Here is a 23,277-nt window from a genome sequence, read left to right as displayed (position 1 = left end):
ATACTGAGGTGTATAGTGCGCACTTTCCAGTTAATGTGATTCTTTCTTTTATTTCTCATATTAGAGGAGGATGGAAACTTTGGAAGAGACAAAGAAAAGGAAGTAGTTACAACCAGGACAAGGGGCCGAGCCATGAAGAGAACCAGACAGAAGCCTGGTAACACAAACACAGCTTCCTGGTTTACAGTACTGTGCAAAAGCTTCAAGCCCCACCTCATTTATTTAGTAATTTGCTTCCAAGGAGCCAGACTTGAACGATTCTTCTTCAGGCTTTCTGAAGGTTTTTGACTGCTTCACTCAGTTTCAGTCCAGTCCTTGTACCTGACCAATTTTTAGATGAATGTTTTTGGGATTTTTTTTCTTTTGTTAAACTACTTAACCCTGACGTTTGAATCATTCAAGGATAAAAAGTCCTCTCAGGCAAAGAACCAATTTTAAATTGTAGCATTAGGTACTGTCACAAAAACACACAATTTCTTCCCATCTCTTTAGTTAAATCTATGAAAAATCCAAAGATAACACAGTTTGACAGCCATAAAATAGTCATTTTTGTACCAACAATGGTTTCTTACTGTGCTGTTCGCTGCAAACGGGTATATCTCTATGGTATGAAGTGTGTCCTTAAAAAACAGTGGAGGACAAAAGAAGTGACAGGCCTAAAATATTATCTACAGAAAAAAGTACTGTCATATTTTGATCCACTATGTAATACCATCTGGAATACTTCTGATTGGCAGATGCTTCCCAAACACACTGCCAATGCAGTAAAAACACAGCTGGATAGAAAAAACCCACAATGGAGCACTATCAGTCATGGATTGGCCTCCCCAGAGCCCGGATATTAACATTATTAAAGCAGTGTGGGATCATCCTGATAGAGAACAGAACAAAAGGGAGCCAAAATCCAAAGAAGAGCTTTGACTGTCCTTCAAGAAGCCTGGAGAACTATTCCTGAAAACTACTTAAAGAAATGACAAGAGAGCTGCCTCAGAGAGTTCAGGCTGTGCTGAAGAATAAAGGTGGTCACACCAAATACTGATTTTCAAGCTCGTTACTATTGTACAAACTCTGTTTTTTTGCCCCATATATTTTATTTTCATTTATGTTTGCACATTTCAATAATTTTCTGCTCCTAATTCTTATTTTCCTAGCAAAATATAAAGAAATGAAGGGTGGCTCAAAACTTTTGCACAGTGCCTTACAATCTTGTCAGAACTCTAAAACATAAGCTTCAAGTATTTTATTTTCTTCTCCTGCAGTGAGAAAATCTGTTAGTGGGAAAAAAGGGGACACAACACATGAGAGACAAGAAGATGTAGAAATAGAGGCACTGCCTCCTGCTTCACTCCAGCCTTCCTCGTCACCTGATAAAAAGTTAACTGCACTGTCAGGTGACAGCACGCCGGACATCCAGAAAACAGAGGAGGAAGCAGCAAGCCATCCCAGTGTTGATACTGCCTCTGCCTGGAAGCGTCCAACACATGAAGGATGGAGGAGGACTGGTGTTAAAGGTATGAGGAGTTATTTTAGCTGAAAATCCACACTGTGCTGATTTTAAACCAACAAAATGCTTCCTGAGCAGTCACTTAAGTCGATAATCATTAAAAGAATGAGTTCAAGTTGCCGTCTCTATGTTGTACTTTCCTGTCACACTCAGTTAGAAGAGAGCCACAATTTTTAATCAGGTACTTGTGAAGTTTGGAAGGAATCAGTCAAAAGTTTGAGAGTATTTGCAGTTTAATTTCCAGTCAGGGCTTACATCATTTATTGATCACCTCCTCCTTCTGCAGCCATCGGTAAACGAAGGAGGGAGCTTCTCAAACCCGAAGCAAAGCGACCTCGTTCTCAGTCTCCTTGCATCACAGACGACTTGGACGCCGATTCGTCCCTCGGTGAGACGGACACACAAATAAAAATTACTTCAATTTCAAATATTTCCCTTCTTTTTTTTTTTAATGTTTTTTTTAATGTTTTTTAATGTTCTTCTTCAGGTGAGGAGCACATGGTCCCAAAAATGGGACTTTTCTGTAATCTCTGCTCCATTTTCTACTTGGATGAGCAAAATGCCAAGGACCTCCACTGCAGAAGCCAGAAACACCAGGAGAACCTGAAGGTACCCACAAATGTATTTCAATAAGGAGAGATCATTTGGAAGAATTGAACGTGACTTACTGAGATACAGAATTCGATTAATAATCCATTTGGCAATTAGACTCCAATGAACAGGACTGAGATTTAAAGTATGCAGAAAGGAGGCTGATTGGCTTGGAAAAGGCAGGCACAAAAATGATTGGACGGGAGTAATGATGTCAGCATTGAGTTTGACAGCATGGAAAAGAGGAAGTGATGTAAAGAATAGACTAGCAGCCTGGACATCCAGGAAATCAGGCAGATTGACTACAGATCTTGTTTGTTGAACTTACGCATAAACTTTTGTAAACAAGAGTGAGCGCACCAAAACACAGGAGTGGCCTCACGTTGTTTCTGTGTTTTCTGCCTTTTTTTCAGAAGCATCAGCAGAAGCTTCGGTCGAGGCCTTCGAGAATGTCAACGAGAAATTCTCAAGGCTCTGTTTTGGATTGATTGAATGTAACTGTGGGGTTTTCAGTTTTTTTGTTTTGTTTTATTTTTTTGTGTTTTGTTTTTTTAAATAAGAGGTGCAATCAAAAACCATATGTGATTCAGATCTGGTGAGGAGTGACTCAACCCACAAACGTGAAACCTGGGAGAGTATCTGCGTGTTGAACCACTGTAGAAGGTTTAACTTGACACATTGATGTGAATAATTATCTGTTACAGTCATGTTAGCTTAAAAACATTAACTAATGGCTTTCTGGTACTTTTTCATGCAACAACTACCATGAAGAAAATTTTATGCTTTGTCCGCGGTGCACCCATTTCTCTATGTTACAGTTTTAGTGCTTCAAACGTTACATGACATTAGTTACTAACACAAGGTAAATGCACCTTGGTTGTTGTAGACCTCCTGGAAACAAAACTTTTGTTTTATTTTTTTTTTTTTTATGTTTCTAATTTTCAAATAATGTATTTGTTTTCTCACATTTTCCTTCCTTGGTTTTTAGATGTGTAACATACACTAATTTTCTTTAACTGAGCTTTGATTGATGGTGAAGCTTTAGAGCAGTCATACTCATCTCACGGCCCGCGGGCCAAATCCGGCCCGTGATTGGCTGGTGACCGGCCCGCGGCCATTTCTTGTAATTGCTCAAATTAAAATAATTTTCCCTTTTATTGTGTAACAAATGCTGAATAATTCCCCCTTGTGTTCACAAAGTGAACTGTCTGTAAGACAGAATCATTAGTTTGTACACGGCCCTTTAGGTCCTAATGATTTGGGCCTTAAGGTAGTGAACAGTTTGCGCAGGTCAAGAATCACTGCTGATCTGCGAGGAAAAGACGTGTCCTTAAATGAATATCTTGGCAAAAAATGAGTGAGGTTAGTAAGCGGAGAAAAGTTGACGTCGAAAACAGACAGTTTAATAACAAATGGACAGATGATTTTGCATTCATTTTGCCACCTCATGCCAACGCAAAACCGTTGTGTTTAATTTGCCAAAAGACAGTTGCCGTATGCAAAGTTGCTAACATTAAGCGGCATTACGAGTCAAAACATGCTAGCTTCAGTCCAGCTTTCCCGGTTGGTAGCATTGCACGAAAAGACAAGACTGAGGCCTTAAAGTTGTCTTATGCTACCACATCAACAATCTTGACGACTTCCACTACTGCTGCTGAAAAAGCCACCGCTGCTTCACTGCGTGTAACCTGGGAGCTGGCTAAAAAGGGCAAGCCATTTGTGGACGCTGAGCTTGTGAAAGTGTGCACTTTGGGAATCGTGGAGGAGTTGTTTGCCGGTGACAAACACAAAGATGACATCGTTAACCGCGTGAAGCAGGTTCAGCTTTCGGATTCAACGGCGGCACGGAGACTAGAAACTTTGTATGAGGACAGTTTTTCTACTTTACTTGCTGAACTGAAGTGTGTGGATTACATGTCAATAGCTATGGACGAGTCTACAGATGCAACAGACACTGCACAGCTGTCCGTGTTTGTGAGATATTTTAACGGGGAGCTTTTCAAAGAGGAGCTGCTGTGCCTTTTGCCCATCAAGAGCGATGCAACAGGTGAGGCCATGTACAATTCTATGAAAAGTTTCTTTGATAAGAATTCTCTGGAGCTGGATAAAATCAACCTCCTTGTAACTGACGGTGGGCCATCTATGATAGGACGAGAGAGGGGCTCAGCATCACGTCTCATAGCGGACCACCCCACAGTTAGTTCACTACACTGCATCATTCACCAGACGGTGTTGTGTGCCAAACTGTCTGGTGAAATGAAAGGAGTGATGGACACAGTGATCAAAATTGTAAATCACATTCGCTCAACTTCAAGTTTACAGCACCGGCTTTTCAAAATGCTACTACAGGAGCAAGAAGCTCAATATTCAGACCTACTACAGCACAATGATGTCAGATGGCTGAGCAGGGGGCGAGTCCTACAGCGCTTCTTTGCACTGCGCAAAGAAATCACAGAATTTCTTTCCGGTCAAAAAACAAAGAAAGCAGATGAGTTCTCTCAGTTTATGCAAGATCAGGAATCTGTGGCTCTGGTTGCATTTCTGTGTGATATCACTAATCACTTGAACCATCTTAACCTGCAGCTCCAAGGTGGGGATTCGGATGTGGGAGAGCTCTTTGAAAAAGTGAGCGCTTTTCAGACAACCTTGGGCGTATTCGTGACGGACATAGAGGGGAAAAAACTTCACTTCCCTACCCTGCGTGATGTTCCTACAAATGGGATTGTGCTGTCACGAATGGTAGCACTGTTAAAAAATCTGTCAGAGAACTTCAGATCGCGGTTTCACAACTTCAAAATCCCACAGCAACTGCTACTGTTTGTGCGCAACCCGTTCGCCGTTGCTGTCACCGGGAGCTGCCCAGCAGAGGCAAAAAACGCTGTGCCTGCTATCAGTGAGGGCGCTTTCCAGCTGGAACTGGTCCAGATGCAGGCTAATGATGTCCTAAAAGCCAAGTTCAGAGAGGAGAGACTGTGTGAATTTTGGGCACACTCTGTTCATCAGTATCCGAACTCTAAAAGACTCGCTATATACATTTTGACAATGTTCGGATCCACTTACATATGCGAGTCGGGGTTTTCAGTGATGAATCTAATTAAGGACAAAAAGCGCAATAGACTCACCGACTCACATCTCAACCAGTGCTTGCATATTACCTTGACCTCTCAGAAACCAAACTTCAGTAAGCTCTCAAAGGAAATGAGATGTGTTACCTCACATTAAGCATGTAGTCAGTAACTAATAGTATGTGATGCATGAAGAGGTTAAAACATAAACATCTGATTACATACCTGTGCTGTCTGTTCCAAACTTTAAAATAACTGAAATATAGTAAAGCAGTTTTTTTTAAAAAATTGTATTTCTGAACTATTCCTACATTTGGTGGCTTGCACTGTGCAGTTATGTGTTTAATATATTTTATAAACAGCTTTCACACCAAAAGAGCTGAAATATGTTCATTCTATGCCTAAGAACTGTTAATAATCATTTTCATTTTTGAATTTGTCCAATATTTGCCTGCATAATAGGAAACGTTCCAGCTATGCTGTTCAAGATGGTTCAAAATATATCTTGCTGAATTGCAGTGGAGCTAATAAAATGCATCAAAATATGAGCACAAGCTATCAGTCTTTTTTAAAGTTTGCTCATTTTATATGAATGTAGTTTAATGGCTGGCCCTCGGCCACTTCTCATTTTCCAAATGTGGCCCTCGGCTAGATCAAGTTGAGTATCCCTGCTTTAGAGTCTGTAAGTGGAAGTGCCTTAAAGCTGCATTTTTATGAATGGCCAGCAGGGGGCAAGACTCCTTTGGTTGCAGGACTTCAGTTGTATAGAAGAAACTCGCTCTGCGACCTCAGTAAGCACTTTCCTGATGACTCAGCTGGCTCAGTTGCTTGTTCCAGGTCATACTGACTCAAACTAATCCTCATTTAGTAAATTTTGGCTATTTTTAAGAGTCAGAAAGGAGGATTATCCAGGATATGCTCATTAGCTAACGACTTGTCAGTCACAAGCCAGTGAGTTTGCAGATTCACAGTCATATCTACCCCTTACTTGTTTCAAAACACCAAGTGTAGTTTGTTGAAACCATGTGAAATGAGGTAATTTTATGAAAATCCAACAAACTCACATGAGAATGGTATATGATACCTTGTCTCTTGCTGAGAGAGAAAATCAGGATATTTGTATGCATAATGTTAATAAAATATTTTGGTCTTGCTGCACATCAAAGCTGTTAGTTATGTTTAAATGCACCATTTTCTCCTTGTCAATCACTAAAGAAATAACTGTATGCATTTCTTCTGTAACCTGGGGAAAATAAAACCTGTCCTGTTTTTCCAGCATTAGTCATTTCTGTCATCATTTATAGTAGTGCACAACAATTATACACGAGTAAATTCTTAAATTGTGTGACATTAGAAATAGTATATAGGTTTTGTGTAAGCATAAATATTTATCAAAATTTTTAAGTGTTAAAAACATTTTCAGCTCATATCAAGTGAAAGGTTACTAGTTCGATTCCAGCTGAAGACACAAGTTTCCTTTGGGGTTGTGTTAGGGCATCTGGTGGAGCAGCTGAAAATACACTATATTGCCAAAAGTACTCACCCACCCATCAAAATCATTCAATTCAGCTGTTCCAATCACTTTCACACAGAGTGGGGTCAGTCGATGCTGAGGTGCATAGTGTGCAGAGGTTGCAGACTTTCTGCAGAGTCAATTCTACAGGCCTCAAAATTTCATATAGCCTTTCAGATTAACTCAAGAACAGTGTGTAGAGAGCATCATGGAATTTGTTTCCATGGCCAAGTAGCTGCATCCAAGCCTTACATGACCAAGCGCAATGTAAAGCACGCCACCACTGGACTCTAGAGCAGTGGATATGTGCTTTCTGGAGTGATTTTCCATCTGGCAATCTGATGGATGAGTCTGGATTTGGCAGTTGCCAGGAGAACGGTACCTGTCTGACGGTAATGCGCCAACTGTAAAGTTTGGTGAAGGGGGGATTATGGTGTGGGGTTGTTTCTTTCTTTCTTTTCAGGAGTTTAGCTGTGTGAAAGGAACTCTTAATGCTTCAGCATACCAAGAAATTTTGGACAATTTCATGCTGCTAACTTTGTGGGAACAGTTTGGCGATGGCCCCTTCTTGCTCCAACGTGACTGCACACCAGTGCATAAAGCAACGTTCATAAAAACATGGATGAGTGAGTTAAGTGTGGAAGAACTTGACTCTCCTGCACAGAGTCCTGACTTCAACTCGACAGAACACCTTTGGGATGAATTAGAATTGAGACTGTGAGCCAGGCCTTCTCATCCAAAATCAGTGTCTGACCTCACAAATGTGCTTCTGGAAGAATGGTCAGAAATTTCCAAACCTTGTGGAAAGCCTTTCCAGAGAGTTGAAGCTGTGGGCCAACATCATATTAAACCCTATGGATTAAGAATGGGATGTTACTCAAGTAGTAATGTATTTTGTATAATTTCCTGATTGCCTCATTCTTATAGCTCTTATACCTGTCATGCCTTTGCTCCCCACCAGGGGGGCGCACCCCACAGTGTGGGCCAGTTTGCAACATTTAATAAAAGAAGAAGAACCCGCCCATTCCTACCCAACCCGTTCATTGGTCGAGCCCGTTGTCCATCACTCGCCTGACTCCCTCAGTCATGTGACAGATGTTTTCGTTGTATCGCTTCCGCGTTCAGTGAGTGTTTTCACCGCGTCATGTGGTTTGTCAGCAACCCAAACCGATAGTGGGGTCAGGGGTTGAAAGCTTCACACAAATCTCTACTGGAGGTCTGCGGAATACCCAGCCGCTGCAGAGACTCTTACCGCGGGCGCTGTTGGAAAGGCTCGGGTCCAGAGGGGATCGATGGCGGATGCGGAACGGTCACCGCTACTGTCCGAGCAGCACGACGGGACCAATGGTTTCTCTCCCGGGGGAAGCTCGCACGGATATCTGCCGAAACCTCAGAGTATGTCCTCTATTTCCTTTACCGCCCCATTCAAAATATACTATACCTGTTAATAAACAGGTTTTAACAGCGTGACATTGTAGTTTGTTTTTACCTTTTAAGATGTCAGGTTGTAAACAAATGTTAGCAGGCAGGCTAACATTAGCCGTAAATTTTGACATTATCAGACACCCGAAGAGTTTCAACCCACAATAAATACATTTAAGACAAATATTAGGCTTTTTTTTTTACCCATGCTAATCAGCACCTTTCAGTTGTCAGCCTGAAACAGATGTTTGGCATGAAAAACCGGATGTTTGTGAGGCTTTTCATGTCGTTTAAGCGATATGGGGCGAGTTTGATGTTGTGGCTTGTATTATGACAAGAAGGCAGAGCTTCACTGTAACAGCACCCTTTGATTAGTCATGTACCTGACAGTTATCGGTGCAAATCAGCAAACAGCAGTTTCTGATTGTTCACATGTGAGAATTTTCTTCTTTTCTTTAATGTGTGTGTTATTGTGCAAAATAAGTAATTTAAAGACTTAACTTTGTGCTTTATGATTCTTGCCCTTCACTAATGGTTACAACAGCAATGTGCCCAGTACCTTTTTTTTTTTTGCATGTAAGTCATTATTTTACTGTTGATGTGATTTATATGCCTTTGTGCCAGGAAACATAAAAATCCCTTCACCACAGACATTTCCCAAAACTTTGAGTTCTTCCGCTCCAGCAGCTCATCTGATTTATCTGACATTGCGACATGAAACACTGGTTTCTCAATTGGAAACCCCACACACACACACACACACACAAAATTTGTCCAGCTATTTCCGATCAATCAGCCTGTGTCATGCTCAGATGTTTTCAGTCTGTACTTCACCACAGGGATTTTTGACATGTTTTTGCTTCAGCATTTTCGAGGCACGCAAGTGGAGGAGCATGTTGGACTATTTTTTTTTTACTGTGTGCCACTCCACTTTTGAAACCTGGTAAAACCAGTATTTTAGCATTGTTATGAATCATCAGGTGGATGTGTTGGTCCCCTTACGAAAGTCAGTTAGTGATTAAAACTAAACGTTAGTCTGATGTCTGGCAGAGTCACTGAAACTTGTTCCCAGCTATAATGACCTAAAAACCAGTGGGGCATAAAATCACCTTACTTTCAGATTGTTTGACGATCCCATCCCTGGTTTGAGAATGTGTGAAAATCACCAGGGATACACCAATCCAACTTTTTTTTTCCCATTTCCTTGTCTTGGCTTTGGTTATCTGCTGATGCAGAGTACTGATCTGATACTGATTCAAACTGATTTGAACTAACATAAGCCTCACCTTTATGTTTAAGACAACATCAGGCTCATCGTGCTTTACTAACTTTAGAAAATAAAATGTGACAAATCAACACATTCAAGAATTTAGATGTAGTGAATCGGTAAAATAGTAAATGACAGGACCAATAAAATGAAAAATGAAAAAATGTATTGATGTGATTCATATAATTTATTTTCAATAGTCTCATTTCAGCTCAGAGAGCTGTTAGGCTTAATTTTTACGTTATCATAAGAGTAATAAAAGCTTCCCAGCAGCATGTCTGTAGGTCCTCAGTTATGCAGGGCATAGTGATCTTAAGAGCTTGAAAAATGACTTCTTGGACTTCTTTTAAGTTTCTTAAAGACATTTCACCTCTAATCCAAGTATCCTTGGGCAAGATACCGAACCCCAAGTTGTTCTCCAATGTGTTCATTGGAGTGTGAATGGTAGATAGAAAGCACTTAGGTGTAGAAAAGCGTGCTTGTATGAGTGTGTGAATGAGGCATGTGATATAAAGTGCTTTGAGCAATCAAGTAGAGTAGAAAAGCACTATATAAGAATCAGTCCATTTACCATCCAAGAGGCTTCTTCAGTTCTAAAACCAAAAGGTGGAGAGTCCCAGGTTTTAAACCCTAGTGGGAGCTGTCCCCTTTGGAGGTGGTCATTGGCCCACAATTGATCATGTGCATCATCACATGAGCTAAGGTATGAAGAAAGGCGTTTTATTACCACGGGGGGGTTTTGGGGGAAACTACTGCTCCATCTTGCTCCACCCTATCATGTGACCTATTGAGGTCACCTAAAGTAATGTGTGAGTGGGGGTTGAGGCACCTGGGAAGGGATCTCGAAACAGCATTGTACAAGGCTGACAGCTGGTGTCAGCAAGCATTACACTGAGTCAACATCATCTTATCTTCTACCTTATCCAAGCCGTCAATCGTGCAGGTCTAGAGACTGGTCAGTCTCCTCCTGGAAACCTCCGATCGCTTGGGACAAATGTGGCTGCCGGCTGCCGACAAGTGAAATATTTTGCAAAGAAGGGTGCTGCTCCAAAATCCTCCTTGTGATTGTTTTGGTCACTAGCAGATTGCTGTAGTTGCCTGTAGTTTGCATTGATGATGCCAACTTTTTTGCAAACACCCACTAACTAACCAAAGAATAGTGAATCAATGCAAACTGAGGAGAAAACCCGGGGGACACGGAGAGAACAAACTTCACACACGGCCAGATTCGAACCCAGGACCTTCTTGCTGTGCGGCAACAGTTAAAACCACTGCGTCATCAATTCCTCAAACTTTATCTTTCACCTGAACAAAGGAAATAAATACAAACATGTGACCTAAACCTGACACAGCCTGTCGGGCAAAGATGTTTTATGGTCTAAAGTTAAGAAAACAGATGTGCTGAAAGAAAAAACACCACAATTATTGCAAACCAGAATATGGCACAGTAATCTTTTATTTAAATTCAATTCAATTTTATTTATATAGCACCAAATCACAACAGTCATTTCAAGGTCCTTTTAATTATCTTGATTGAATAATCGGTAAAAGGAAAAAAATTGTAATTGAAATAAAAATGTGATTAATTGCACAACCCTAGATGCAACTCCATAAAACAGAGACGTGGGTTGACGCTGTTCATGTCAGTTTCTGGGATTTAAATTAAAAGTTGTTGTTTTGTTTGTTTTTTTGTTTTACTTGTCAAACTTTTTTTGCTCTTATCTCTGCAATGACTCTTTCTTTCTCACTTCTCTGGCTGCGAACTTGTAAGTGTGACAGTCACTTGGTTTCTTTGCTTCCTGTATTACACTCACCGAGTTTTGGAATTTGCTGACCAATGCGTGAATCATTGTTAGCAAACTGATATGTATTTGTATCAGCATCATTGCAGTGATTAAACAGACTTTGTTTGTGCAACCACTATGTGTCCTAATCAAGCTCAAAAGTAGTGATATCGTGAACCAATACTTGTTAATGATAATGCTTTTTACTGAACCTCAGTGTTGTGCAGTAACACAAGAGCTTTGAAAATTAAAATGCAGAAATGTGCCATCAGAAGTGCACACAGACAGCCTGTACAAAGGGGAGAAGCTGTTAAAGTCATGCGCTAAGCCACCAATTTCCTGATGCATACTGTTTTTTGATCAGTCTGCTCAGCTTAAAATGATGAGTCACACTCATCAAGTTAAAGTCTTTACACATACACTATATGCACTAACGTATAGCACCAGAGCTCTTAATCTTTGAATTCAGGTGTTTTCAATCCCATTTCCACAGGGGCATAAATAAAGCACCTAGCCATGCAGTCTGCCTTTACAAACATTTTTTTTAAAGAACATAAAGGTCATTCTAAACAGCTGACTGAATTTGAGTGTGCTGCTGTAACATGATGCCACCACTGTACTGAGTTCATTGCATTTCCTCCTTGATGGATATTCCATCATCTGCTTTAAGTGGTATAATAGCAAAGAGGAAACGTTTAAGACCCGCAGCAGCTCAGCCATGAAGTGTCAGACAACGTAAAGCTATAGGATGGGGTCACCAAGTGTTGAGGTGCATAGTGCGTTAAAGTCACCAATATTCTGCTGATTCAACAACGGCAGAGCTCCAAACCTTAACATCAGCAGAAAAACTGTGCACTAGGAGTTTCATTGCATGGGTTTCCATGGCCGAGCAACTCCTGATGGAGTAATGTGTGGGTGGCCCATGTAGTCTATCTTGTTTCATGTTAACAAAAGATTTATTTATTTATTTTTTTTAAATAGCTAATCCTCTTATTCTGATTGTTCCTGTCATCAGGTTTAGCGCCGTTCCCCAGTGCAGTGGTACCGGGTGAACCTCCGCCCCCATACTCCCCACAGGGCAGCCCGGACAGCGGCAGTGCTCCGGTCATCAGCTGCCGGGTTTGTCAGAGTTCCATATCCGTTGAGGGCAAGACGCATCAGCATGTGGTGAAGTGCGGCATCTGCAATGAAGCTACGGTGAGAGGCACATTTAGACAACCTGACTCGAGCCTTCATTTACCTGAACTGCAGAAAGAAACAATGTTTATTTAAAGCAAACTTGGATTATAACATGCTTAATAAGTAAAATTAACAAAAGCATTATACTCTGTTTTTGTTGGAGCCTTATTTAAGATCCCATCATGCTGACTTAAGTTGCTACATTATGTTGTTAATACAGAAAGTCAGTATTCTGTACACATTTCAAAATAAAAGCCTTCTAGTATTTCAATGGAATAAACCCATAATTTCTTAATGGGGCTTTTCTTGTGAAACAGTTGATGTTAAACAACAGCTGTACAGCATTAAAAAAAATACAAAAGCAAAGTGGGCCTAAATTAATGAGTTAAGCACAACATATGGAAAAGAATGATCTAGCTTACTGATTTAGTGGATGTAAATAAACAAAGATAAGCTCCACTAAGTTAACATTTGCCTGCTTCTTTACTCCTTTAAAAAAATGTTTTTATAGTTTTATATGTGAAAAATTTTGACCACACCCCAGCTATAAATTGACTAAAGGTTGTTACTTGGGGCACTTTATTAATGCAATAATATCACAGCAATTCTACTAAAGTTGGGACATGCTTGAGACATTTTGATTATTTCATGCAAGGTAATCATAAAGCTCAGGTGGAGCTAGCTTTGGTAACAGTCACCAAGGTCTAGAGAGCGATTGGTGATCAACTGGTAACCACTGGTCGCTAGGTAAAATTGTGTAGTGCCCCGACCAGTTGGCAAGTTGTTGGTGGAGTTTGCTGGCTGTTGCTAGGAGAAATTGGTCCCAAAGAGCTACATGGGGTTGCCTCCTTGTTATTACCTTAGTTGCCAGCAGACTGCTGTGGTCACCTGTAGTTTGCATGGAAGTTGCCAACTTGTCTGCAAACACTTGCCAACAACTTCCTAATCGGTAGTGAACCTGACAGCATTCTCATTCAAAGCAAAAGGTGCACTTTTTGAAACATGTTTGATTCAGTGGTATGGAGAAACTTTTACTTTTTAAGGTTTGCGTTGTACTTTTGTGTTCCATGCAAACTGTAGGCAACCGTGGCAGCCTGTGAACAACCAAAGCAATCACCAGATGGTTGGAGAATATGCATTTTAACCTGGGGTTCACTGACTGGTCTCTAGACCTGACTGAGGACTTTTAGTGCTCCAATGAAATGAACATTTCACTTTCTCAGCAGTTGTTCTTTTTGGAGCATGATGGATAATAATCTCTAAAGGAATTTAGTTGTAGTCATGCAAATGCTGACCCTGCAAGATCTCAAGTCTTTCCAAATTCTTATATTCTGTGATTTAAACTCTGACTCATGGCACACTTATAGATGGGCCTGACTCCAGTCTTTTGAAGTTTCTTTTAAAGTCTTTTATTATGATAAACATTATCAGTTCAAAATAAAAAAGACTGTGTTATACATATGAATCACTGAAGTGTCTTGGGTTTTGTATTTTGGATACATTATCCTGAAAAATGAAGAAAAAAGAATCAGACTGTTGTTCTGAGTGTCACTTTTCATCATCCAGGTGTTAGGAATAGCTCATCTTTCCTCTCTCCTTTCGTCTGATGAGATCTGATGAGAAAAGTAAAACCACTGAGGAAGCCCACATTTGGAAAAATTGTTGCAAAGTTTCTTATGCTTCCTTTCTTTGTGTCTTCCCCTCTCTGGTTTCAGCCCATTAAAAACGCTCCTGTTGGAAAGAAGTACGTCCGCTGTCCCTGCAACTGTCTGCTGATTTGCAAAGTGACATCTCAGAAGATCGCTTGTCCAAGACCATACTGGTGAGCGAGTGAAAAACCAGGCTGTTTTTCTGTTCCCTATAGAGTAACCTGACATGCACTTCCCTAGAAATGTAACTACACATCTCTTTGATGCAGTCTGCAACTACTGCAATTGGCCTGTTCAGCACCATTGATTACTCCTCTGCATTTTGAGCTGCTTTTTTTGCTGCAATTATCATCATCTCAGTATGAGGAATAATAATCATAAAATGCTGAAATTGCACATTAAAGCCTAAGTTATACTCGGCTGCAAAATGGACAGCTGGAGACCCGACAGCTGAGCAGTCATCCTTGTTATACTTCTTCGAAGTCTGCCAGTTGTGTGCATGTGTAGTTCATTGCTGAAATTTGTCACTGGGACCCAAGAAAACCCACGCAGAGGTGGAAAATATAATCCCCACTTAATTGGAAATCATAAAAAAAAATTTCTTATGAGAATCTTGACCATCCATTAGTTCAAATATTTGAAGAACAAGCCCTACTTAGGTTGAACTGACAGCTCAGTAACTCTTTCCCCCATAAAGATGATATTTGATGACCTTCCCTGTACCCTTAATGATGAGTTTTGACACCTCAGTATTTATCAATAAAGATGTAGTTTAATGACTATTAGAACAGGTTCCAGGTTTTTCCAAGGGCAGCCTCAGTAAGCTGTACAGGCTAAGATCACCCTCATTTGTGGATGATCTTAGCTTCCTCTAGAAGCAGGCCTGAAATATGACAGAAGCCACTCTGTTCAGAACAGAGAAACAAGGATTACCACTAGTAGGTGAAAACTATAAACTGTATATTAAAGATGGTTGTAGACACTGTGACATCACATGTTAGTTTACAGACTTCCATTTTAAAGAATTGATTTTTAGAGACCATATTTGAAGGGCCAAGTGCAGACCCATAAACTACTACAAGTTTAATGGTAAATGAACTAGTAGTTCTTATATAGTTCTTATATAACATATTTACATTTACCCCATTCACACCCATTCATACAAGCACTTCCATGATTAACTAAGCGCTTTTATTATCTAACATTCACACACATTCACACTCCAATGCTTGTGTCGGAGAGCAACTTGGGGTTAAGTATCTTGCCCAAGGATACATTGGCATACAGCCTGGAGTAGCCAGGAATCGAACCGCCGACTTTCTGATCAGTACCTGCTCTGACCTGCTCTACCGCCTGAGCTACATCCACCCCACTCACTAAAAATGAAGCATAAACTTCTTCATCAAGCTGTATTATTTTCCAGATTCAGATCCTATAAAAATGCTCCAACAGGTTCAGTTAGCGGTGGTGAGGTCTAGCAGACAGTACTTGGCTACAGCCATTTGTGTTGACACACCTGTCAGTTAAACCAGCCTGCAGCAAAACTGACTGCGAGGAATATAAACTGTTGGCACCAACAGATGATAGCAACATAACATTCAGAAATCTCAAGTTCATGGGTGAACAATCCCCCTGGTCTTATGTCTTTATCTACTGCTCGCTCATCCGACACCAGTCAAACTGGAATATTTCCAGCTGCTGTCATCTCCCATTACTACCGATTAAGGTGGAGAAGCTAAATCAGTATTCAGTGTTTATTCAGTTAAGGCTGCTGTAAAGACTGTTCACTATTTTGTCAGTCAGCTCTGAGGGGTATATGACTGAAATTAAGTTAGGTGTGCTGAGCCTAAAGTCACGAAGGCTCTTTTCATATCGTTATGTTTTGTGTTTTGGTTTAAAATTGGCTGTCGGTGTCACATTTTATTAATCAACTGTAATCTAGGGTCAGGTGTCAAACATGAGGCCCGGGGACCAGAATCGGCCCGACAAAGAGGCCAATCTGGCCCACTGGACAGCTTTGGAGTGTGCATAAATTTTGAATTTTTAACTGTATATTCATAAATTTTACAGCTTTTCCTTCTGATAAAGACCTCCCCCGTGTTTATGCATGCTGCACCAAAGTAATTCAGTAATAGATAAACATTTAAATAACAGTATGTCTTTTTTTTGCCCCATGATCTACTGTAGAAATGTCTGTTTTTTACAATGGGTCCACAGTTAAAAAGAAAACATTATTCTGTGAATTAAAAACACAATTATTTTATATTGCAACATATAAAAATAGCTTGAAAATACATTTAAGGTCTGTTTAAAACTGTAGCCAATTCCATTTTACACCCACTTACAGTGTCACACTCTAAAGATGAAATTTAGTTTTTGTTCAGTATGATTTTTGGGGGAGTTTTGTTTTTTTTTAAAGCCAACTTTAAGCGTGAGATATGATATTTTCAATAGCAAAAATGCCCCAGTTTAATATCCGAAGCGGAGTAAGAAAAACCTGGTACCCTGGATGTTTGTCTGTTTTCTAGCTGTTAACTGGAGGAAAGTTTAAAAACTGTTTTTTGGGCAAACTTTGAAGGAAGCAATCAAGGCTGTTCTAAGTTATTGTTTCAATTAACTTGAGTGTTTACATTAATCAGTATTTTCTTTCTTTTTTTTTCCCGCCAGTAAACGCATCATCAACCTGGGTCCAGTTCACATTGGTGGGGACAGTCCTGAACTGCGCCATCAGCCCGTTGGCATCAGAGTCATCTGTGGACACTGCTCCAATACATTCCTGGTAAAACACACACACACACACACACACACACACACACACACACACACACACACACACACACACACACACACACACACACACACACACTCTGCTTATATTCCAGCTGACAGTGCCAGTTTTACTTCTTTATTTTATTTTTTTTACTTACATCTACAGAATTATTTGCTGATGTAACCTACTGTGATTCTTTAGATCCAGATATATGTTCACGCTGGTCTTTTCATTTCCTCTCTCTCCCAGTGGACGGAGTTTTCGGACCGCACTTTGGCTCGGTGTCCACACTGCCGAAAAGTGTAGGTATATGTTCACACCAAATGTTCACACTTTATTCCTCTCTCTGTAAGTGAGAGGTAAATAAATGTTTGTATTTGTAATTAGACAAGGTTTTTTTTGGTCTGGTTTGTTTATGACTGTGTCTATTTTTCAATTTCCAGCTCTTCTATTGGGTGGCGGTACCCCAGGAGGAGGAGCCTGCTATGCTTCCTGCTGTTTATAGTCCTCGCCTCCTCCACTGCAGGACTTTTGGTGTGTAGATCTGTGTGATGATGTTTGAGTGGAGATAATTTAATAGTCATTTGTAAAGTCTTTTAAACTGTTGGTAGATCAGTTGTATCCTTTCTTGTGTTTGTAACTTTTTATCAAAGATGTTTAAGCCAATCAGAACACAAACAGCAAAATAATTTAACCAACAGATATTCTACTGCTGGAAATTATAGGAGAATATACACTCAACAACCACTTTATTAAGTAAACCTTGTTAGTACTGGGTTGGACCCCTTTAGTGTTCAGAACTGACTTCATTCTTAGTGGCATAGATTCAACAAGGTGTTCTTAGCTGACAGGAGTGGCACTCTGTGTGTGGTCTTCTGCTGCTGGAGCCCGTCTGCTTCAAGGTTCAGCATTGTTTTGCGTTCAGGTATGCTCTTCTGCGTACCTTGTTTGTAACAGTGATCAGTTGAGTTACTGTTGCCTTTCTATCAACTCACAGCAGTTTGTCTATGCACTTCTGACCTCTGGCATCAACAAGGCATTTTCACCCAGAGAATTGCTGCTCATTGGATATTTTCTCTTTTTCAGACCATTCTCTGTAAACATTATACTAGTCTTTCTGCCACTAACAACCTGGCCACATTCAAACTTAAATCACCTTTCTTTCCCATTCTGATGCTCAGTCTGAACTTTACCAGGCTTGGCTAATAAGAAATTTGTGTTGATAAGCAGTTAAACAGGTGTACCTAATAAAGTGGCTGTTGAGTGCATAATGTATTTATTTATATTATATATTAAATTGTTGTGTGAAGTTCTAGTTGACAATCATCAGTTTCTTTGCATGTTATCCCTTCATGTAAGCATGATTTTATACCAAAGCAGTTTCCTTTAGTCAGTATGGGCTTTGGTCAATTCAATTAAATTCAGTTCAATTTTATTTATATAGCGCCAAATCACAACAAACAGTCGCCTCAAGGCGCTTTGTATTGTGGGTAAAGACCCTACAATAATACAGAGAAAACCCAACAGTCAAAACGACCCCTATGAGCAGCACTTAGCGACCGGTTGGGCTGAGGGGAGAGAAAGACATGCTGTGGAAGAGAGCCAGAGATTAATATCAATTAATGATTAAATGCAAAGCGGAGTATAAACAAAGTAAATAAGGTGAATGAAAATAAACAGTGCATTATGTAAACCCCCCAGCAGACTAGGCCTATAGCAGCATAACTAAGGGATGGTTCAGGGTCACCTGATCCAGCCCTAACTATAGGCTTGATCAAAAAGGAAAGTTTTAAGCCTAATCTTAAAAATAGAGAGGGTGTCTGTCTCCCGAATCCAAGCTGGGAGCTGGTTCCACAGAAGAAACCTATTCCTATAGAAAGCTGACAATTAAAACATAATGTAGATTAGATAGATTAAAAAAATATGGCTTCAATGTTTGTGGTAGCATATGGTTAAGGTGTATCTTATTTAGCTAATTATGTGCTCTTCTTCCTTGAGAATTCAGTACAGTAAGTAATTATTTAATTTGAAGTGCAGTTGCTGAATGGAGTCACAGGGTGGTGCCTTAAAAATCTAACAAAATTTGAGAATTTTGCAGGATAGCCACAACCTTAAAAACTTCTTGTATGTGTTTGTGCTCAGGTTGGCACGTGGAAGTCCGCCGAGCACTCTAAAGGAATTTACGTCTCGTGGGTGCTCCTGATCCTGTTCACTCTCCTTGCAATGGCCAGAACTATCTACTGGAAGTGTCTGAAAATCAGCGACCCCATATCCAACATCACATAGAGAGGGAAGGAGGGTTAGGGAGAGGAAGGTGAGAGGGCTGGTGTGTGAACAGAAGGAAATTTAAGATGAGGGGGAACCGTAGATCTAAACCAGAAGTTGAAAAATGAGTGATCAACATGTTAAAAATACCAGATTGCAGCCAAATTGTGTTGAGAATATACATGAAAACGTGACGACACAGAGACATCATTTAATTCCATTTCTACTTTTTAGCATCACAAATTGTGGGTGTTTGTTGCACTATAGAAAAGAAGTTGAATGATAAGATGAGCGGTTCTGCTTTGCAGGATTAATCTAATGTTTCAGAATCTGACTCTATTTTCTGATTGAATTAGTTAAATAGCTGCCTATTGTAATTTTTGTGAAATCCATAAATTTAAATCAGTAAACAAATAAGGACACTTACAGAGCACAATCCTTCACCAAGGCATGATGATCAGTGTACAGTAAATGGAAAAAAACGGATGCATTATTTTAAATTATTTCTGAAAATATGTGTCATTCTCGGGTAAATGAAACCCCCACCAACAGAACTGGTTAAAAAATAATTCTGTTTGCCCAAAACACTTGTGGACATCCGCCAAAAGATCCTCTGTGCAGAAAAAAAAAACGAGTAGGTGTTTTAGTTATGTGTAGTTGGGTCATTTCAGAATAAGAGCAAGAATAGTAATAATCAAACTGAACAGATCAGGGAGAATAAGTTATTTTGTTCAGTCAAACCTTTGAATGACCTTTTGTTGTGAGCCACCACAGGATCAAACATTCTCACATTTGCTATCAAATGGATCCAAAATAGAGCAAAAGCAGAACTGCCTTTAAAGGACTAGGTTGATATTTTAATTGTGCTCATGCACTTTATTGCTGAAAATTGGGCGAGATGATTGATACCGCTCATGCCTGTGTGGTAAATAAGAATTTACAATTAACATAGCTTAATTTAGCTTAGCATAACTTTGCATAAATGTGAATGAAATGGTGAAAAATATAAATTATTTTTTTTTTGTGTTGTGCTTCTGTAGAGCATTAAATGCAGGTTTTACATTGTTTATTGTTAGCTTTGGATATTCTGTTTCTAATTTTTATGCCAAGCTAGAGCTAGCCAAGCTATAGTTATATATTTAAAACACTGACATGAGAGTGGTATCGGTCTGGCAAACCATTCTCTACTAGGGGAAAAACTATGGATTCTCTAACTGGTTGGCAAGTGGTTGTTGGAGGTTGCTTGCTGTTGCTAGATGTAATTGGTTGCAAAGAGTTGTATAGTGCTGCACCAAAAATCCCCTTGTGGCTGTTTTGTCTGCTAGCAGATTGCCTCACTCTCTTGTAGTTTTCATAAAAGATACAACCTCTCTGCAAACAGTTGCCAAACTGTGAAGAGTGTGAATCACACCCGAAGCAGAGACTGTTCAATGTGAAAGTTATGCCTTTTGAAACATGTTGGTTTCAGTGGTAAGGCACAACTTTTACTTTGAAGTTGAACAATCTGTGTCCGGTCTGCGTCAAGTTTCACTACCACTAGGGAAATGTTTTTAGAAGTTGGCGTCTTCCACATATACAACAAGGCACTACAGCAATCTGTTAGCAATCAAAGCAGTCACAAGGAGATTTTTGGTGCCACACCCTCTTTGCAACCAGTTTCACCCAGCAACCTACAGGACAGGTGGTTACCAGGGCAATCACAGACAGGTCTGTAGGCCTGTGGGAAGCCAAAGCAAATTGATGAAGATGAAGAATACTGCACAATGAATGAAAGTCTCAAAGCAGTCAGTATTTATAATGTTTGAATGTTTTTTAATGGATGCAGGGCCCAAATATGAGAAATAAAGTAGTTAAAGGACCTCGATTACCACACGAAGGCAGATGGAATACAAAGGAAACACATGCATTTCATTTTGAAGGGATTAAACTATTCAATGTGTTTACTGAGGGACAGATTATTAACTTCTAAGTGTTTTATTTCCACAGAGAGAAGTGTGTAAAAAGTGCTTTTTATGCATACAAATGAAATAATATAACAAGCAAACCAGTGGAAACTGGTGGATAATATAAAGAGGGAAGTTTAGTTTTAGCTAATAGAGGGTTTAGTTGGGGAAATCTTTAAGTATCAACTGAAATTAAATGGCATTTTTTTGTTTTGTTTTGTTGTCATGTTGTATAGTAGCACGTCAGTAATCTTATCAGATCATCTTACACAGGGTGTTTGGGGCATTTTATTAGATTTTCTTCTGTTTTATTGCCAGCTTTATTTTCTAATGATTCATCTCAGAAGAACTCAAAGTTTTTGGTTGATGAAATGATGGCATGTTTGCATTTAGTGAAAATATCAAAGTGAAAAGGTTCAAAAGTGAACTGTTCATATCCTGCTGAATCATCTTTGAGTCACAGATTTCATTTCATTTCATTTGATGCAAACACGGAAGGTATTTTATTTATTTAACTGTCGAATTTGAATCAAACTAACTTCTCTGATACACTAGTAGAACCTGTTAGAGTGTCAGTTCTTTGGAAGTGTAAATATGTTCAGTGGATGTTGATTATTTTAGATTGTACAGAATTATCAGAGCTGTCTCTTCCCCCTTGTGGCTGATTAATGTAACTACCTGCTGACTGTGAAACATGTTGCACTACATTGTACAGATGGACTCCTGTATGTTTTTGTCAATGTTATCCTGGTGGAGTTTTCTTTTTTGGTATAATGCAAAACAAAGTGATACTTTAACATCGTCCTCTGACTCCAGTGTGCCTCTTTTTTATATATATCAGCTATTGATAATATGTTTATTTATTTTTGTCAAGAAAGCATTTAGGATGCATAGTAATGTCCTAAATATCCTTAGAAACATTTATAGTTTTAGGGTTTATTTTTATTGGGAGTACAACCACTTGTAGCTGCATTTTACCTTTTCACTTACATTCAATAGATACTTCATTAGTGACCCCTTCCTAATACTGCGTACCCTCTTCTGTCTTCAGAGCTGTCTTGGTGCACAGATTTAACAAGGTGCTGGAAACATGACAGCATCACACAGTTGCTGCAGATTTGTCAGCTGAACATCCCAAAGGTGCTCTGTTAGATTGAGATCTGGTAACTGTGGAGGCCATTTGAGTACAGTGAACTCACTGTTGTGTTCAAGAAGTCAGTTTGTGATGATTTGAGCTTTGTTACATGTTGCGTTATCCTGCTGGAAGCAGCCATCTGAAGATGTGTACACTGTGGTATTAAAGGGATTGGACATGGCCAGCAACAATACTCAGGTAGGCTGTGGCTTTTCAACACTGCTTAGATGGTCCTAAGGAGCCAAAAGTGTGCTAAGAAAGCAGCTCCCACATCATTACATGACCAGCAGCCTGAACTGTTGATACAATGCAGGATAGATCCATGCTTTCATGTTTACACCAGATTCCGACCCTACCATCTGAATGTTGCACCAGAAATTAAGACTGCTCCGTTTTCCAATCTTCTGTTGTCCAGTTTTGTTGAGCAACTATAAATCAAGCCATTGCTTCTATTACTTAACCCTTTAAGCCACCGAGAAAACAGCTTTGAATTTTGCGTGAGTGATTTCTTTCTCACTTGCCTCCATAATAACCACACCTTACTTATATTTACTTTCATTTTACTTACATTGTTTTTACCATATAGCCCTCTTCCAAAAAGTAGACCAGGCAGTTAAAGGGTTAAAATAATACATTTATAGATGGATGGATATTTGGGGGAAAAAAAGAGAGATGTGGGCTGTTATACTTTCTTTGGCTTCTGGGTTAGGGCATGCCAAAAAAACAAAAAACTTTGTGTTAATCTAACCTCTTGTGTATTTACCACAGTGTACCACAAGAGGTCAGTGGTCACACCTGCAGTATCTTTTAAATCTGTGTCCTTGAGCACTTGGTGTGTCTTTTGTTTATAAAATGTATTTTGTTTTTCAAATTTGTTGCCTGGAATACTGATTGCCATAAGTTTATCTGATATTATATTTTTCTTACAAAATTATAGTTAATGTAGTTCAAGGACCATCAACGAAACTAACCATTCATGCTGTATTTGTCATAGTTTGTCATAGAACTGGTACAGGTTTGCCCTCAGTGTTTACAGAAATAAAAGACTTTGAGAAGTCCAGTGAAGTGACACAAAGAGACATCAAATCAGTGTAAGAAAGAGCTTATGATGGATGCATGTGCCAAATTCAAATGGGAAATGAGGGTAAAACCAGAATTCAGACTTGGTTTTATTTGTTTTAAATATTATT

At 39.6% G+C, this 23,277-nt stretch overlaps 2 protein-coding genes across 5 annotated transcripts in view; both read left to right on the top strand.

Moving 5' to 3' along the window:
• LOC115796791 (uncharacterized) overlaps window positions 1–3,250 on the top strand; it is a 38,834-nt gene extending 35,584 nt beyond the window's left edge. For all 4 annotated transcript variants that reach the window (XM_030753223.1, XM_030753222.1, XM_030753224.1 and 1 more), the window contains 5 exons: window positions 65–157; window positions 1,260–1,511; window positions 1,791–1,892; window positions 1,992–2,113; window positions 2,509–3,250. In XM_030753223.1, coding sequence (XP_030609083.1) covers window positions 65–157; window positions 1,260–1,511; window positions 1,791–1,892; window positions 1,992–2,113; window positions 2,509–2,583 — 644 coding nt within the window. In that variant the 3' untranslated portion in view covers window positions 2,584–3,250. The remainder of the gene's footprint in view (window positions 1–64; window positions 158–1,259; window positions 1,512–1,790; window positions 1,893–1,991; window positions 2,114–2,508) is intronic.
• Window positions 3,251–7,791: 4,541 nt separating this feature from the next.
• Window positions 7,792–21,756, top strand: LOC115797363 (type I phosphatidylinositol 4,5-bisphosphate 4-phosphatase-A-like). Its single transcript, XM_030753928.1, has 7 exons — window positions 7,792–8,068; window positions 12,162–12,343; window positions 14,041–14,147; window positions 16,642–16,753; window positions 16,994–17,046; window positions 17,188–17,278; window positions 18,887–21,756. Exons 1-7 carry the CDS (start codon window positions 7,966–7,968, stop codon window positions 19,028–19,030), a joined length of 792 nt encoding a protein of 263 aa, XP_030609788.1. The 5' UTR covers window positions 7,792–7,965; the 3' UTR covers window positions 19,031–21,756.
• The last annotated feature ends 1,521 nt before the right edge of the window (window positions 21,757–23,277 follow it).

This window comes from Archocentrus centrarchus, chromosome 18 (assembly GCF_007364275.1).
Source record: "Archocentrus centrarchus isolate MPI-CPG fArcCen1 chromosome 18, fArcCen1, whole genome shotgun sequence".
Taxonomy (NCBI): Eukaryota; Metazoa; Chordata; class Actinopteri; order Cichliformes; family Cichlidae; genus Archocentrus; species Archocentrus centrarchus.
This window is presented reverse-complemented; position numbering and strand designations above follow the sequence as displayed.

Coding starts and splice junctions, on each gene's coding strand:
- LOC115797363 (XM_030753928.1), top strand. CDS start 7,966: ATGGCGGATGCGGAACGGTCACCGCTACTGTCCGAGCAGCACGACGGG. Junction 12,344..14,040: donor GCATCTGCAATGAAGCTACG/GTGAGAGGCACA, acceptor CTCTGGTTTCAG/CCCATTAAAAACGCTCCTGT. Junction 17,047..17,187: donor TGTCCACACTGCCGAAAAGT/GTAGGTATATGT, acceptor TTCAATTTCCAG/CTCTTCTATTGGGTGGCGGT.